The sequence below is a fragment of the Delphinus delphis genome, chromosome 17 (assembly GCF_949987515.2).
Source record: "Delphinus delphis chromosome 17, mDelDel1.2, whole genome shotgun sequence".
NCBI lineage: Eukaryota > Metazoa > Chordata > Mammalia > Artiodactyla > Delphinidae > Delphinus > Delphinus delphis.
The window spans coordinates 20,477,624-20,495,608 of NC_082699.1; the positions used below are offsets into that span (position 1 = coordinate 20,477,624).

The following is a 17,985-nucleotide window of genomic DNA, read 5'->3' on the forward strand; positions in this document are numbered from 1 at the left end:
CCTCTTGCTTGAGGTGTCCTAACACATATAAAGAGCATCAGTCAGTACCTGGCACAAAGCAAATGCTGTAAAATGTTGGTGGTAGTGATGGTGATTGTGCTAATTAATATACTATTCCTCAGAAAATGCAGCAATTACTCCTACCTTGTGTTAATAAAAATAATTTGGTATCATTTTCAAATGTGTATCATCAAAAAATTGACAGAATAGAGTAGAATACTGAATGAATTATCAGTGGTCTTATTTTTTTTTAATAAATTTATTTTATTTTTGGCTGCATTGCGTCTTCGTTGCTGCACGCAGGCTTTCTCTAGTTGCGGCAAGCAGGGGTTACTCTTCATTGCGGTGCGCAGGCTTCTCATTGCGATGTCTTCTCTTGTTGTGGAGCACGGGCTTTAGCCGCGCAGGCTTCAGTAGTTGTGGCACGTGGGCTCAGTAGTTGTGTCTTGCAGGCTCTACAGTGCAGGCTCAGTAGTTGTGGTGCATGGGCTTAGTTGCTCCACAGCATGTGGGATCTTCCCGGACCAGGGCTTGAACCCATGTCCCCTGTATTGGCAGGTGGGTTCTTAACCACTGCACCACCAGGGAAGTCCCAGTGGTCTTATTTTTAAATAGTATTAAATAAGAAAGGTCAGGTGCTAGAGAACACAAGTTAGTAATCTAATTAAATCACCAGCAAAAGAGACAGATCATGTTAACAACAGTCAGATTTGTTATTACAGAGCAATTATTAAAGTGAAATATTGAAAGGTGCTAAGTATCATTAGTAGGCTTTAAACATGTCATTTAACACAGGCAGAAAACTATAATCAGTTTATTTGATAAGTTAAAATCTCCTTTATTAAAATATTTATATCATTTGTATAAAGGAGGCACTATTGTTGAGGATCTAGAAAGAATTCTGTGGCATACTGCACTACATTCCTTTATAAAATTATTTGCACAAGTCACTCTCTTCGGAGTAGTCTCCAAGTGCCACATGATCTAATTTGTGAGATTAAATAACTGTTTTGATTTTGACATTTTGCACATTTCCTTAAATCACTATTAAATGCAAGGATTTCAATGTGGCACCAAACTATTATTTGGTTACATTTTATATTCAAAGAATGTAATCTTTTATGAAATATCAGAAATTTCACAGGACTAGTGAAAAGTTGCTTTCTTCCCGCTTCCTTCCCACCCCTCTCCACATGCACACACTTAGTTTTCTGGCCTTTACAAAGGTAGGAAAACCTTTATAAGCTTCTAAATACTGTGGTATTAAAACTGGACACATCCAAAATTTCAGACTTTTTTACCATACTGACCTGGGTTTCATTTCAGGCTCTGTCAGTTTCAAACTTCGGGACCTGGGGCAAGTGACCTTAACATCTTGGAGCCTCCAGGCTTCTGATTTTTAAAATGAAGATTAAGCATTACCTCATGATTTTATTGTGAGGGTTACATGACTGTTTTTACACAAATAGTTTACCACAGTATCTGGCAGAGATACAAACTTAATAAGATGTCATTGTTTTCTTTTTATTTTCAGGAATCTTTAAAGAGTAGCAGTCATTTGGTCAAATTCACTTAGCTACTACTGATATCTATTTGAACAAGACTATTTAATACATTGAAGTGTGTGTGTGTGTGTGTGTGTGTGTGTGTGTGTGTGTGTGTGTGAAATGGTAAGGATTCTTTGATAAAATGGAATTGTTTTTTGCTAGAAAAGAGGGGAAGAAATGGTTTTACACACACACGTTTATATATATATATATATATATATATATATATATATATATATACATATATACACACACATATATATGTAAGATGACTTCTCTGTTTTTGGTATAATTGAGGAAGCTTTGAATTTAGAGTTCTGAGGCTCTGGGAAGCTTTTATAAAATTCTCATCTTGAGATTCATCTGTTTCAGGATATAGGGTGTGGTTTAGTATTTTGAATAAAGGTATCCTAGGTGACTTTGATATGTCTCACTTTGTCCTAGGTTGAGAATCTCTTAAAATGAAAGCTCTCAAGGAACTCACAGTTTCTTGGGGAAATAGGCATGAATCATATAAAAGTTATCACAATACATCAAAAGTACTGAGACATATGTATAAGCTAATTGTTAATGAAAGCACAGAGGAGGTGACACTTGCTTTAGGTATTGAGGGAAGAATGAGAGTTTAACAGGAGAAGAAAACAAGACATTCAAAATATAAAAGGAACAATATTGATCAAGGAATAAAGGTATGAGAGATTGCCAGGAGGAAGAAGTGGCCTTCTTGAGAGACATATTGATTGGACACAAATGTTGTGAGTTTTTGGAAGTTATTCCTTAATTTATAAGCAAAGACTGATGACAAATTCTTTTTTTCAAAACTAATTTAAGATATAGTTACAAGATAATTGTTTTTTGTTGTTGTTGTTGTTGTTTGGGAAAGGGCACTGGGTATTTATTATGATTGTATTGTTTTTAAATAGTTTACCATCAAAGGCCAAAGGTTTTGTATGTAGCAGGAAAAACAACTAGTGAAGGCAATAATAGTGCTTTGGTGTGCACTTCTATTTTAAGGTTAATTATTTGTTTAATTAAAGCCCTCAGAATCAACCACAGATGCTATTGCCTAGAAATATTAGATAAACTTGAGTCTATTTAACAATGTAAGGATTGTGTGACAGCTTTTTTATCCTCTCAACGAGATACGGCCTTTTCTCATTTTAAAGACCATATCAGGGGCTTCCCTGGTGGCGCAGTGGTTGAGAGTCCACCTGCTGATGCAGGGTACACGGGTTCGTGCCCCGGTCTGGGAAGATCCCACATGCCGCGGAGCAGCTGGGCCCGTAAGCCATGGCCACTGAGCCTGCACGTCTGGAGCCTGTGCTCCGCAATGAGAGAGGCCACAACAGTGAGAGGCCCGCATACCGCAACAAACAAACAAACAAAAAAAAGACCATATCATATTTTCCCTTTATTTGGATTATTTTCTCTTATGGTTGTTGATTATTTATGTAGTTATATCTGTATTCTACAAATGAGGGAATCAGGGCTTAAAGAGGTCAAGTAATATACTGAAAATCCAGTGCTAGGGTCATGATGTTTACTCAAGCAATTTTACTTTCTTGAATGATAGCTCTTGAGATATTATGAGATATTAGATTGGAAAGACATGGAATTCCAGAGATTGTTGTGGAGGCTATTGAAACTGTCAGGAAAGAGATGATGACAGAAGAATAGAGAAACAGACGTGACAAGAGACTTTGTAAAATGGAATCAACGCCATGTGTTGAGTCAGTAGAGAAAGAATACGGTGTGGAAAGTGATTTCTGAAGTCTAGTTGTTTTTTATAGATTTCCCTACGACAGGGAACCCAAAGGAAGAATGGAGCTAGGTGAAACCTATGATTTCTGTCTGGGGATAAGTTTAGCAAACAGCAAACATTGCCGGCACTTCTGCTCTGGAGCTCACCTAAAAGATCAGAATAAAGATGTGGATTTATTGATGACTTGGACATATTCTTCAGGTTTCTTCAAGTGCTTGTTTTTTGCTTTGGTCTCTCACATCAGCTACCATATATTGAGTATTTTTTTTCTTTTTTTTGGTACCTTGACAGAGAAGTAAAAGTATGCTCATAGTTTATGTAATGTGCCATTGTCATTACAACATGTAGGCTTGGCCAAATAACCAAGTGGGAAAAATCAGAATGAGCCTTTCTTGTTTCCATATTTTATCTGTATTATTAAATTCACTGTGTGCTGCTGATTATTGAGAATTAGATCTAATCTTGCCACTCCCTGGGCTCATTTTTCCAGCCACTAGGATGTAAGGTGTGCCAGAGATTCACCTGAGTTCTGCCTGAGGCTTATCTCTTTGAAAGCCAAATTTTGGGTTCTTGTGATGCTGGCTGACACTGCAGAGCTGAACATGGCATGCTGATTACCTTTCACTCTGATGTCCTCTGCAGAAACTGCCTCTTTGGGAGCCAGGACCTGTGAGGATGATCTTACAGAGCAGCAGTTGAGAGCGACCTCAGGTAATTGGTCTTATTCTTGTCTGTCTTGAATGAGCTACATTTGTTACTCTCATAATTTATGTAATGAACTATCTCTGGAACTGCTCTAATTAGAACTGATCAGATCCCTTATACAAATCATTTAAATCCTATATAGAATATATCAATATTATATATAATAAATTAAATATTGGCTTGGCCAAAAAGTTCGTTCGGATTTTCTGCCAGCGCGGACGAAAACCCAAACGAACCTTTTGGCCAACCCAGTATATAATAAATAAATTAAATCAAATGTAGCCAATATTTGGATGCATATGTAAAGCAATTTCTTAAAGAACAGGTAACTTATGCTGGATAATTTCTCACATCTACATTTACACACAATGAAGTTTTACCTAAATGGTCAGTTTTACACAATGTATACGTCAATAAGCTGGGTATAATTTTTCCCCAAGTCAAACAACCTGGATGGTGGAGTTAGTTTTGGTAATTGATGAGCTGATTGGATTTTTACTGCCCTGTCAATACAATCACTAGTTCCTGTGCTTTGCGTGCTTATGTGTGTGGTAAAAGGTGGAGACTCTGCCTTCTTAGGAGCATTATATTCAGATAATTTAAGGGGAATTTCACCCATGTTGCTACAACACACCTCATTTATTTCTGCTGTATAAACATGATTCCAGTTTCCAGATTTATACAGTTGGAATAATAATGTGTTATACAGAATAACAAAAACATGATTATAAAAAGTCCTTCAGGGGCTTCCCTGGTGGCGCAGTGGTTGAGAGTCCGCCTGCCGATGCAGGGGACACGGGTTCGTGCCCCGGTCCAGGAAGATCCCACATGCCGCGGAGGGGCTCGGCCCGTGAGCCATGGCCGCTGAGCTTGCCCGTCCGGAGCCTGTGCTCCGCAACGGGAGAGGCCACAGCAGTGAGAGGCCCGCGTACCGCAAAAAAAAGAAAAAAAAAAAAAAAAAAAGTCCTTCACATTCATAATGGGGTATTGAAATACTTTTAAAAAATTGTAAATGAAAGCATTCCTCCAATATAAACTCAGGACTTCCCTCTTAAAAAAGTCTTCAAAGTTAAGTTTACCTTCACCTATGTGTGTCTCATGAATACTTTTTTATTTATAAGTAATTATTTTTCATTTTATATATTATTTTTCCCTAGAAAACTAAAGAACATATTTAAGCTAAAGTAGCATAAACTCAGTTCTTCCTCCTCACTTCAAGCCAATCAAAAAATTGCATTAATGACTAGATTGAAAGTAATAGGGTAAAAATCAAGACCATGACAAAAATATTAGACTAAAAGGAGACCGCTCCCTCTCAATACATTTCTTTATTGTTTTGTAAAAAAAAAAGACACCAAAATTTACATCTTCGGGCTTCCCTGGTGGTGCAGTGGTTGAAAGTCCACCTGCCGATGCAGGGGACACGGGTTCGTGCCCCGGTCCAGGAAGATCCCACATGCCGCAGAGTGGCTGGTCCTGTGAGCCATGGCCGCTGAGCCTGTGCATCCGGAACCTGTGTTCTGCAACGGAAGAGGCCACAACAGTGAGAGGCCCGCATAATGCAAAAAACAAAAAACAAAACAAAACAAAACAAAATGTACATCTTCACTTCAACCTCTGTGAGAAGCTTTATATTTAGATATTCCCATGCCTTCTGAATATTTTCATAGGGATGTTCTACAGGGAAGTCAAATATAACATATTCCAAATTGAACTTCTCTTTTCTGCAAAACCATTTCTTCTCCTCTTTTAATTGATGATATCATACCATAGACCTAGTTACCCTAAGCAGGAAAACTAGGAATCACCAGTTTAACTCAGAATTGCCAGGAACTGTTGGGCATAGGTTATAAGTAAGGCAAATGAGTTCTCTCATTTTTAGACAATATTACTATAGAAATAAATGTTATTTTCAGATTGCAACAAATGTGAAAAAAGAATTAAAAGAGGTAATGTGTAGGGCAGAGGTTCCCAAAGTGTGGGCCCCTTAAAAGCAGCATCAGCCCAATCTGGGAACTTGGAAGAATGCAGATTCTTAGGCCCCATCCCAGACTTACTGAATTAGAAACACTGAGGATGGGGCCCAGCAGTCTGTGGTTTAACAAGCCCTCCAGGTGACAGTGATTCCCACTAAAGTCTGAGGACCCCACCTGTGTGACAGGTGATGCACTACCTTAGAAGCAGTGGTCAGAGAAGTTCTCTGAGGAAATGCCAGGTGAGCTGAGTCCAAAATAATGAGAAGGACCCAATTAGGGGAAAGGCTTTACAGACAGAGGAGGGGAAGAAGTTGGTGATAGTCCGTGAAGAGAAAGAAGGCTGACCTGGAGAGAGATGAGTGAGTGGGGAGGAGAACAATGTAAGATGACGTCATAAAGGTAGGCAAGGCCTGATTATTTCAACCACAGTAAGGGGTTGTTATGTATGTTATTTTAAGCAAAGTAGGAAGCCATGGCAGGCCTCAAACAGGAGAATAGCTCGATTTTATTATATTAAGGTATGCAGAATAAATTGTGGGAAAGCAAGAGCAAGTCTTCCCCAGTTTTGAGACCATTGCAAGATACAGGTAAGTGACTAAGGGTACTGGCAATGGAAATGTAAAGAAATAGATGGATTTACTGTATGCCAAATACTTTGGAATCGGAATTAATGGGACTTGCCAATGGATTGTGTACATAAGAGAAGGAAAGAAAGAAGTCAGTGATGACTCTTGCTTTTTGTGAATGGTGGTACCATTAACTGAGGTGGTGGAGACTGGGGAGAAACAAAGTGAAGTATGTTGAAGGGGGATTAGGAGCTCTGATTTGGGCATATTAAGTTTGATATGCCTTCCAGACATCCAAATGGAGATATAAAATTTAAAGCAATGGATCTGGATGAAATCATCTAGGGAAATCATTATTTTTCCTCAAATCAGACATTCTTTGTAGATAAGAGAATAGGGCTTAGGACAAATGCTGGAGACACTCCAATATTTAGATTTTTAATGGAGGAGGCCCCAGCAAAGGGGAATAAGGGGGAACTTTCAGAGGGGTACAACGAAAATCACAATAGTCTCATGCCAAGAAATTCAAGAAAGGGATGTTTTTCAAGGAGAAAGGAGTAGTAACATCTATTGAGCAAAGTTAAGTAAGATGCAAACAGAAAAGTGGCCATTGGATTTCACAGCATGGAAGTCATTGGTGGCTTTGAGAAGAGGAATGGATGTGAAGCCAGGCTGGAAAGGGTTGAATAATGAATGTGATTTAGTCGAGAGAGAAGATGTGAAGCAAAAAACAAACCAGACCAAAACCAAACCAAACCAAACAAATACTCCTTTTAGGTTTTATTGAAGGGGAATAGAGGAATGGGATAGAGTCTGGACTTCTCCTTTTCTTCCCCATTTTGCTTCCCAAATGGAACTCAGTGTTCCAACTAACAAGTATTGCCTGCCTTCTGTAATTCCAGGCACTAATCCTGGTGCTTCTGGCACAGTGACAAATAAGACAATCACTGTTTTCAATAAATGTGTACCTATTAGAGAAAGTAGGTAATACGCAGATAATTTCCACACACTACGGTAAGTTGTTTGACACCAGTGCACAAGAAAAAGAAAAAGAAATTTATCCAGAAACATTACTCCTAGTTCAATATTCAGGGAAGATTTTTTTGAGAAATAAGCAATTAATAATGATACAGTTAGCATTTTTTTAATACTTATTTTGTGTTTTGCTCTGTGCTGACTGATTTTTATACATTATAACAAATCCATGAGGTGGGTATTATTAACTCCAGCTTTACGTATGATGAAACTGATATTTCCCAAGCTAGGCTTAAAGGAAAGATGGGGATTATACAGTGGAGAAAAGTTGTTCTAGATAAGAGAAAGAAACAGAGTGGTATGTCTTATAGGAAGGAAGAGAGCATTAATGACTATTGCGTGTGTCTAAACAGTGGTGCACAAAATGTGGTCCTTGGACCAAAAGCTTTAGCATTACCTGGGAACTTAGAGATGTAAATTCTCAGGCCTTACTCTAAACCTACCAAGTCAGAAGTTCTAGGGATAGAGCCCAGCAATCTGTGGTTTAACAAGTCTTCCAGGTGGTTCTGGTGCCGTAAAATTTGAGAACACCATACTTGAGAGTTAAATGCTAGGTAGGAAGTGAAGAAAGATGAGACCAGATTGGTAGACAAAGACCGGCTATTCTTGCCCTGTACAGAAGATTGAGCTTTTTCTTTATGTGATGGCAGTCACTGAAAGATTTTAAGTAGAGAAGTCAAATTTAAGTAGATCATATAAAGGATAAATTTGGAGGGAGTGGGGACTGGACAGGGAGACAATGAAGGGGCCCAGGAAGGAATTCTTGTAAGCCAAGTATCTAGAATAGATGCTCCCTAAAAAAAACTACAGATGTTTGAGTCACTAACCTCTGCTTCCTCTTTACATGGGCTTAAAAAGCAGGTGGTGTTTTCCTTAGAAGACTCAGAGGGTTTCCAAACCCAAGTATAATAAAGCAATGGGAACCAAGCAAAACTGGTGTTCAGATCAGAGGCATGTCACTGAAGCCGATTTGCTTCGAAATTATATAATTTTGTAGAATAAATTGATAGTGATTTTCCAATCATTTTTTATTATTCAAAGGAAAATAAGCTACTCATTCAAAAACTTTTCTTTTAAACATAGTTTATGTGTATGTGTAACTTATAAGATCATCATTTTAGTATGATAAAAATGCTAGGGGAAGTTAACTGTACTGTACTTTTATAGTATATATGACTATAGTATTATTTTGTCTTCTTCCTATTATTTTGAAATGTTTTAAAATAAAAATGTTTTATCATTTATCTGAAAATTGGGAAGTTCTACTGTACCCTAATGTGCATTTAAGCATAACTACATTCATATCATAAAGTTTAACATGTCAATAGTATAGTTTTTATTTTCCATGAAGCAAAAGAATAATTGAAATATATACAGTGTGAATACAACAATATTATGAAATGCTATAATACTTTCATTATTATTAACATGTTAATAATTATTATTATTAACATGTAACATGTTGAAGAAATTTATTGATGAAAATGAAAACTGCTTTAGCATCTTTATTTGGGAATTTTATGTAATTTAGTATCCTTATTTTGGAATTTTACGTAATTTCCCTCAGTTCTAAGACATCCCTTTAATACATTTAATGTCATATGCTGTTTTCCTTCTTTCATAAAATTGTCTTCCTTTTTTCATAAGCATCTTACATTTTATGGCATTTTACAGTTGATGAAATGTGGTACTTGAAAATTATTCAATAGAATGTAGCCAACTCTTGCCCTTGACCCCAAATCCAACCTACAAGGTTTTCTAGAAAAAGTGGTTTCTCCATGTGAATACTCTTGACTCTGAAGCCTATTTATAAAATGAATGTCAAATTTATTTCAAAAACTCTCTTTAAGAATGAAAGTGACTTTTTACTTCTGACTTGTAGGAAACTTTATGGTGTACATAAGTTACCCTTTGATTCTTTTTTACGTGATTAAAAATTCGCCAAGTTCTATGGCTCCAAAGAGCCTACCTGTAATAAACAGCTTTCGCCTTCAAAACCACAAAACAGGTCTGAATTGCTGGAGCATTAGAGCTAATTGACTGCCTACTTCAAAGGAAGAACAAGAAAAGTGTGGGCAGTCACAGAAGCAGAGGCAGTGCCAGCAAATTCACCTCTGGAGGTTATGAGCTGTGGCTTGGAGGAGCCGTGCAAAGTTATGGCCTCAGAACTGCTGTTTGCGATTAAGTTGACGGGGAGAGTCTATCCCACAATCTCTCCCTGCTGCTGACACAGAGTCTTTGTTCACATTCAGATTTCTCAAACTGTTGCCAGGGTCAGGCTGAGGTCAGACACCACAGTGATGTATAGAAGAACTTGTCTGGGAATTTCTCTCACACTTAAGACACATACCAGAAACATGAAGAAGAGGATCCTGCAAAAACTGTCTGATGAGACGCAGATGATACTGTAGTTTTTCTTTTCGTACCTTCATAATCTTCGTTTTCTTCTCCTGACGCATAATGTTTTATGAACATGAGTTGGCGATAGCCCTTACAATTTTCTGTCCCCTCCAGATAAGGACATTCAGTAGCACTCTGATGCTTCATTTTCCAGCCCTGGGGGAGAGGTCCAGTAAATCTACTCCAAGAACTCTCGCATCCCTTCTGCCACGGGCCGTCCGTAGGTCGCGGGCCTGACTCTGGATGTCACGTCACGTGTGTGGACTTGGCGGGGACACAGCCTAATCTAGTCATGATCTCAGCCTCCCAGCCTCCCAAACTGAGCCAGGCCGCTGTCCCCACCCAGCCTGGGCCCCTGCTGGGAGGAGGGAGCCTGGGTTTGATCAGTGATTATCACCGACAGGTGAAAGCAGGCTACAGCCAGGAGGAGGGTTGATTCTTTCTTCTTCAAGTACAATTTCCACATGTATTGAAAGGGAAGCTGCCCCCAAACCCTCCGATGACCCACCCCTCCCCAAGGACCTCCCCTCTGCTTTTGTGCAGTGGCAAAGTGCAAATATGGAATCAAGAGATTTGTATGGTGCCTTTGAGGACTTAACAGTCGAAACAAACTCTGGTTTCAAATGTATTAAGCGTCCTTGTTTTTCCCCTTAGTTTTTTTTTTGGAGTTTCCCCCATTGAGCCCAGAACTGGCCCCCCTCTGTTGTTTTCTGCTCTCATAGTTGTAGAGCATGGCTGGCAAGTGAGGCACTAAATAGCGATTTTTTCTTTTTTTTTTTGGTGCTCAGCTGCTACATATGACAGTGGATATTTCATTCTGCTGTCAGAACGTTATTAAAAAAACATGGGGTGTGGAGAGGGCCATGATTTCCCCTTTCAATCACTATAGCATTTGCAATGAAAATTTTATGCAGTGTGTAATTTTCAGTTAATGCTTGACACTTAAAATGTCCGGAGCTGCGTTTTGTACGGTTCTTGAAGGGTTAATTGTATCATGTTCTCTGCATAAAAGCTCTGCTTATCAAAAGCAAATAGAAGAGTGTATGCAAATGGGTGTCGATGACCTTTTGCCTTTCCAGGGTTAATTTATATGGTCATTAAAGATTTTATGAAATTGAGTAGCCTGGTGCTTCTAATCCCATTTTACCTTCTTCTCCTAATTTATGTAATTCCTACCTGAACAGGGAAATATGATTTTTATTTTTTGTGCTGCAATGAGAACAGCATGCCATGCTGTGGGGAGTTGTGAGTCTGGTTATCTGGCATTACTCAGATTGCTAAAAATTCATTAAAATGCGACATCAGCACAGTGAGAGACAAATGATCGCAGGATGAAAGAGAACAGTGGGCCTTTCACGGATTAGTGCTACACAGACCCAGCATAGAGGCTAACTGCATAAACAGATTAATCCACCAGCAGCGGCATAGCTAAGATTTACAGAATAATTAAATAGGGTTGAGTTACTATGAGGATTTCCATGTAATCTAGCTGGTGTGAAACCCGTGAATGAGGTGTGGGGTGATGTGGTTGTCATAGAAGTATACCTTCTTCTGTCCTACGCCCTGTATAGCTCCCCCTATAGAAAAAATAAAATAAAATCCCAGTGTAACTGAAGTTTTGAGATCTTACTCTGACAAATTCCAAAGAATTCCTCTGGGGTCTAAGGGCTGAAAGGCAGGAGTAACACCTGTCTTACATTTAACCCATCATTATCACATTATTGAACGAAGAAATTTTTCTGAGAATTTGGTTCATTTATCCAAGTCCATGCAGCAGTGGGTTCATGTAGCTTAGAAGGTTCTACTATTGAAATTACAAAATTGCCTCACATCCATTTTCAATCTTTTCTATCTTAAACTGTACTTCTTTGAAAAGATTTCTTTTTAATTTAGTACAGGCACATTTTCTCAGTGGATATAAAAGAAGTTGCTTGAGATTAAAAAATAACAAAACAAAACCTGCATTGGTATAGCCAGCAGGTTCTAATAGTGACTTTTAATAAATTCATGCTCTTTTTTGAGAACGAATGTCTGCAAATGATTCATAAATAACAAAGTTCTTAAATGGTCACATAGTTTATTTTCATGTGTGTTTTTCTAGGGTTTTCCATCCAACTGACTGGTCTGTCTTTCTTAACAGAAGAACAAAGTGAGGAGACAGAAGGAGCTATTAAACCTACAGCCGGGGCTGAGGATGATGAGAAAGACACAAGTGAAAGAGACAATAATGAAAGCAAAAACTCTAATAAAGACTCTGGTAAGATGCTAGAATCTTTCACCTTTCCTTCCCCCACCTCCATTCCCTGCAATCTGCTCTTCCTTCACTGCCCCCCCCCAAAGCTTATTAAAAGCTTTTATTCATTTTAAACTGTCTGAACATTCCCACTACTATTCATTGCATGTGCATTTTGCATGTGATTTCTATCAGTAGCCTCCCATTGACCTATTTTTAATCATAACCATCTGACAGAATAGATGTGGATAAGTTGAAGAATATTGCAGGACGACCAGCGAGATTATTTTTTAATCAAATCAGTTTGTGTGCTTGTAATTTTTTAAGCGCCTTTCATTAATCTTAGCTATACTTGTGATTCCTCTGATGGCATATTAATTTTTCATAAGCACAGGATTAGATATCACTTGAACTTTTTCATTCAATCACATGTGTTCCCCCCCTCCCCAAACCACATAACCTTAAAAATAAATGTTATTTTTCCTTGCTTTTTTACAACTTACACTCAGGAATTTGCCCTTTTTAAGGGCATCTATTTGAGGCATTTCAAACAAAATCCAGTGAAAAAGTTTACAGATGATTCAGCCTAAGAAGAGGAAATATCATTGAGAAGGGATTAGGTGCTGGGTAATTTTGATCTTCTAGAATAGACAAATCCCAGTAATGAAAGCTACTGTCTTTGAAAACAAACCTTCGTGTCATGACATTTACTTGTGCACAAACAAACCCTAGGCCAGCATCTGGTGTGGATACCTAAGGCTTTTTCTGTGTTTGATTTGGCAAATATATGACTTCATCCATGCTTTGTATGTATGAGATGGAAATCTATGGTCCCAATGAATATTACATTGGCTACTTTTGCTGCACGCTATACCTAGTTTTATTATGTTGGACTCATTGAAGCAGAAGAAGTGCTGAAATGGGTTCAAGCCTATTAGTTTCAGGTAGTCATCTATCTTTTCCTTGAATTCCAATGACAGCCGCATCTAAAGAAGCTTGTTTTCTCTGTGAAGACATTGGGTTGGGCAGAAAATATCATTTTCACTTGCAAGTTTATTTAAACCTGAATTATCCCATATTTGTGATTCAGTCTTTGCATATCTAAGTTTTCCATTCCCTTCAAGAATTATTTGAAGGGCCTCCCTGATACCCACCCCACACCGTTCAATGCTGAATTTGTCTCTGGAGTCCAGTGAGAAGAGTGCCATTTAAATTTGGGTCTAGGATATAGTGGCTAACATATGATTCTAATTTGATTTAAACAAAGAAGATCTAAGGTTGGTTTTGAGCCTAAAGCAATGTAAAAAAAAAAAAAAAAAAAGATGCCCTAGCTGTATATTAATACAGTTCCTGAGGTCACTGACAAGGAATTTGAAGTACCTTGTGATCAGTTAAGGTCAAGGGTAGTGCCATCTAAGCTTCATTTGAAAAGAACTGGCAATAGCAAGGAAGTCAGTTTAGGTCTAGGATGGACCTCATCAAGGCTAGCTGATGGACTGCTTCAGGGAGGGCAGGATTCTGCTACCTTCAGTGGTGATTTTCTCACAGTGGTGCCAAAAGAGATTGCAGACCATACACCCACCCAACCCCATTCTTCAGAAGAATGTGTAAAACACACAGGACATTGGTGTTCGTTGAGTGTTCACGTAATACATAGGAATGTGACATTGTGCTTGGCTTTAAGTAACTAATACCTTGTAAAGGATGCATTGTGGGAATCTCTTGAAAATGGCTCCAGTCTCACCAATGAGGCAAGAGTCTTACTTGGAACATACCACAGATGCAAGGGCTCTATCTCCACCAGCCCAGTTTACTGCTCTACATAAATAATGGGCTCAATCACTCCTTAACGGCCTGATGAGTTATTGCCTTTTCTTGGGCATCTAATTGTACCATCTAGACAGGACTCGGCATGTGAGAGGATACAGACCATTGGATAATGATAGTTTTCTAAAACACATTTTTATCCCTGCAGAAACGCCTCCCCAACTACATCTGTAGGGATAAAAATGGGCTTTCATACCAACTCAGAGCAATTACTGAGATGCTAATATTTAGCCTTGAAACCTCTCAGACACCAAGACAGTTATTACTGACAACTAACATGAACTTTTAACAAAGTTTTCTGCTTTCTACATTGAATCTGATTAGGTGAAAAAATTATTACGTGGATTTTTTTCCTTGTAAGTATTTCTAATGACTGAATGAGCACTTATGTATATATTGGTTTTCTTCCTGATGTCAGTTATAAATGTCAAAAGTACTGGCAAATTTATAAGTTAATCACTATCTTAATGTGTTAGATGGGAAAACAGTGTGACCCCACTTTAACACAGAATTTTTTAGACAGGAAGGAATTAACACATGTTAGGAAGATGATGTTTGTATAAGCTGTTGTACTGTGTTGCTGACATTAATCTCTAGGACTAGAGCTTTCAAAATGAGACTTGGCAATATGCAAGTTATATTTGTTGAATATTCATTCATAATAGAAAAGCCTCCTAATGCCTCATTTATATTGTCATTTAAATCTAGTGCCACTTTAGATTAATTATAATCCAAATTATAGCTCTGTGCACTACAAGAATTAATATAGAGTTTATCCAGATTAATATATTTGCATTGAAAATGTAATATGTCTCTGCCACGGCTAAGGGGACCACTTTTTAATAAGGGAGTAAACATGAGGAAAGATGGAAATTAACCTTCATTATTGCAATTAAAATTATCCTTTCATTCTAGTCTCATTAGAAAAAATACTGTACCGGTAATTATAATTTAGGCTTATTTGGAGTTGAATACCATCTTCTGTTATATCCAAGTTTTATAGTATTCAAACTTTACCAGATACATTGATTCATAAATAATAACTCAGCATTTTGTTATTTTTTTCAAGATTTGCTTTGAGTACACATGTGTTATTGGATTTTCCTCACTTGTTTTTTTTTTTTTTTTTTTTTTCCTCACTTGTTATGAATATAAACCATTTTACAACCGTCTGTATTTTAGGGATTGAAAATTTATTAAGTAGGCAGCATCTGAATTGAAATGAATTATGTCATTTTTATATTAGTAATCTCATGCAAGTTAAATAATCCCATAACTGACAGATAATCATGGGCTCATTTATTTGGCAGTCCTTATTTGTAATTAGGCTTCATGTTTTAGTTAAAAATGCATTAAAATTACATTTTTTTTTTGAGGATAGTGTGATGGCCTTAATAACACAAAATGAATTATGATCTCATTTCAAAATTTTGTCTAAGGTAACAAACAGTGTTTATTTCAAGTAAAGTTGTAACCATAAACTATGAATAATCAGACAACTTAAAACCTTCCTAAAATTAATTGGCCTTTACTTAATATAAGATATTTCTAAGATAAAACAATTCAGAGAAAGACCCCAGAGTTGATTTCCTATAATTTACCAGGGAGGCCATAATACCTGAGATGGTACCCCTTTGAGTAGAAGAGGCATGCATGCATAAAATATAATGTCCCTCATTTTTGCAAGTAATCCTGGTGACCTGTTTTATCTTCAAGAGTCTGTTTTTGTCATATGTTATTGCATCTTAGCATTCTCTGCTGTTGCTGCTGCTTCTTATCAGTGACACACATTTCTGGGGTGCCTAGCTTGAGTTAGGGGGTCTAGACTTTATTTATAACTTCTTCTCAGTTTAAAATAAGATAGTCTTTAGGAAGTTCCTAGCTTACATTAAGATCATGGTTTAATTAACTAAGTTAATTAACAAAAAAATCTCGAAGCTGACCCATATATTGGGTGGAATACTATATCCAACAGTTATTTCGATGGCTATGAAATAGTGACCCTAAAATTTAACTCTTCGTGCAGCATGAATGTCCCTAAATTCAAAAGCAATTATATTCTTGATGATATTAATGTACATAAAAATAATATGGATTAATTATATCAAATATGTATACCAGTGTAAAGTCTTAGTAAAATGTTTCAAACCTTGAAATCAGTGTTCTTTTGACCTTTATAGTACTACTATTAGAAGATATATGCTTATAAAAATAAGGCCACACTTATACATTGAATAGATTCAGAAGTTTCTGGAAGGTTTATTCTGTTTTTGATGTTCCTAAGGCCTGCAAGCAACAAGAGTTGTGGAAATTCTCATTTACCTTGTGTGTGACAGTCTTTGATACCATAGGGAACTGGACCAATTTATTATTTGGTCATGTCTGATTCTCTCATGTACACAAAAGAATGATAGGGGAATATGACATAGTATTATTTTCTTAAGGAAGCATATTCTTACTCACTATTGGGAAACTTTTGAAGAAAAATCTTCCAGTCTCACAGGAAAAAAGCAGCTGATAGACATTTGCTGACTTAAATGACAATCATTTTCTACAACTTGATCTGACACCTGAATCAGTAAATTTTATTTGCAAACTTTATATATCATATTGTTTTCTTAAGTGTTTATTTTTAACACTTTAAAAATGATAGCACAAAATATATTCTGCTTTGAGAATTTTGCTTTAGATGAAAGACATCTTTTTGATACCAGAATTAATTATGAAATAAACATTCTTGTTTTTGACATATCTTTGGATATCAAATACTTGGATCTTGTTTAATAAATGTAATAAAATCCTTTAGTCTATCTCAGATTTAAGTTCATCCAAATTCGATAAATTGTTTTTTCAAATATCTAGAAAGAATCTAAATTTCTCTAAGGTATCTGTATATGTAGGACAAATGTACCAATTCAAATAAAATCTAGTGTTTGTAAATCTAGAAATCAGTAGCAGTGCAATTGGTTTGGAAATGTAACACTAATTCTGTACCTACCGCAAACCCCAAGGGAATAAATTATTGTCATTATGTCATTTAAATTCTAGTTTAATTTTGGTCTCGTCAGAGTCAGATTTACTTTTAAATTTCTTTCAGAGTTTGGGATTCCTAAAATTATTTATATGGTACAAAACATGCATCTCCATCCAGGAGAGGAAAAGAATGTATTTTTTGGTTCATTTTTACTTTGTTTCCATAACATCCTTGACCTTATTTTTAAATTAAAACTGGGTTATTTTGCAATAAGGTATAATTTGTTCATTTATATGAACCGTATGTGGATTGAAAAAAAATCAAGATAAATCTTCATGCACAGCATACAATCAGATTACGCCTAGACTCTATATTTACGCGGGGTCTGATAGCAATCAATGGTTTAGCTTCATTGCATTTCAAGATGTATTTGCACCCAGTTGTCCAGTGATAGTGTCCTCACCCTGGAAATAATTTAGTTGCAAATTGACTGGAAGATGGTGAAAATTGAAAGTTAAAATTAGAAATACTCATAATAAACAGCAGAAAAAAGGTCAGATGATGCCGCGCTATGATGAGATTGGAATGGCTGGTAAATGAGGTTTTGTGTTTGTCGTGAGATGTATGTGACATGCCTACCCAATGTCACTGTAATATCCAGCCTCGCAGAGGAGATTATCGGGAAAATTGATGCTGGAAAGAATTTTCTGTTAGATTGGGAAATTAGAATCACACTCTCACCTTTGATGTGTGTGAGGCTTCTATACATTATGTCGCTCATCTAGGCAAAATTTTAAACCGTCTTTTAACACCGAATATTCAGATTAACCTCATAAAACAATTGTCTTCTTGATTTGGACTACAATGTTATGTGCACAGCCAACTGCTGAAACATCTAACACAAAGAATAAATCACAAAAAACAGCAGTGGGTATGTAATGTATAATTTTAAAATCCTAC

General features: G+C 36.9%; 1 protein-coding gene across 1 annotated transcript in view; it reads left to right on the plus strand.

Annotated features, from left to right (window-relative positions):
* Nucleotides 1-17,985, plus strand: part of ZFHX4 (zinc finger homeobox 4) — a 179,603-nt gene that overhangs the window by 145,285 nt on the left and 16,333 nt on the right. The window contains 2 exon segments of the mRNA XM_059994793.1: nucleotides 3,952-4,020; nucleotides 12,132-12,248. Coding sequence (XP_059850776.1) covers nucleotides 3,952-4,020; nucleotides 12,132-12,248 — 186 coding nt within the window.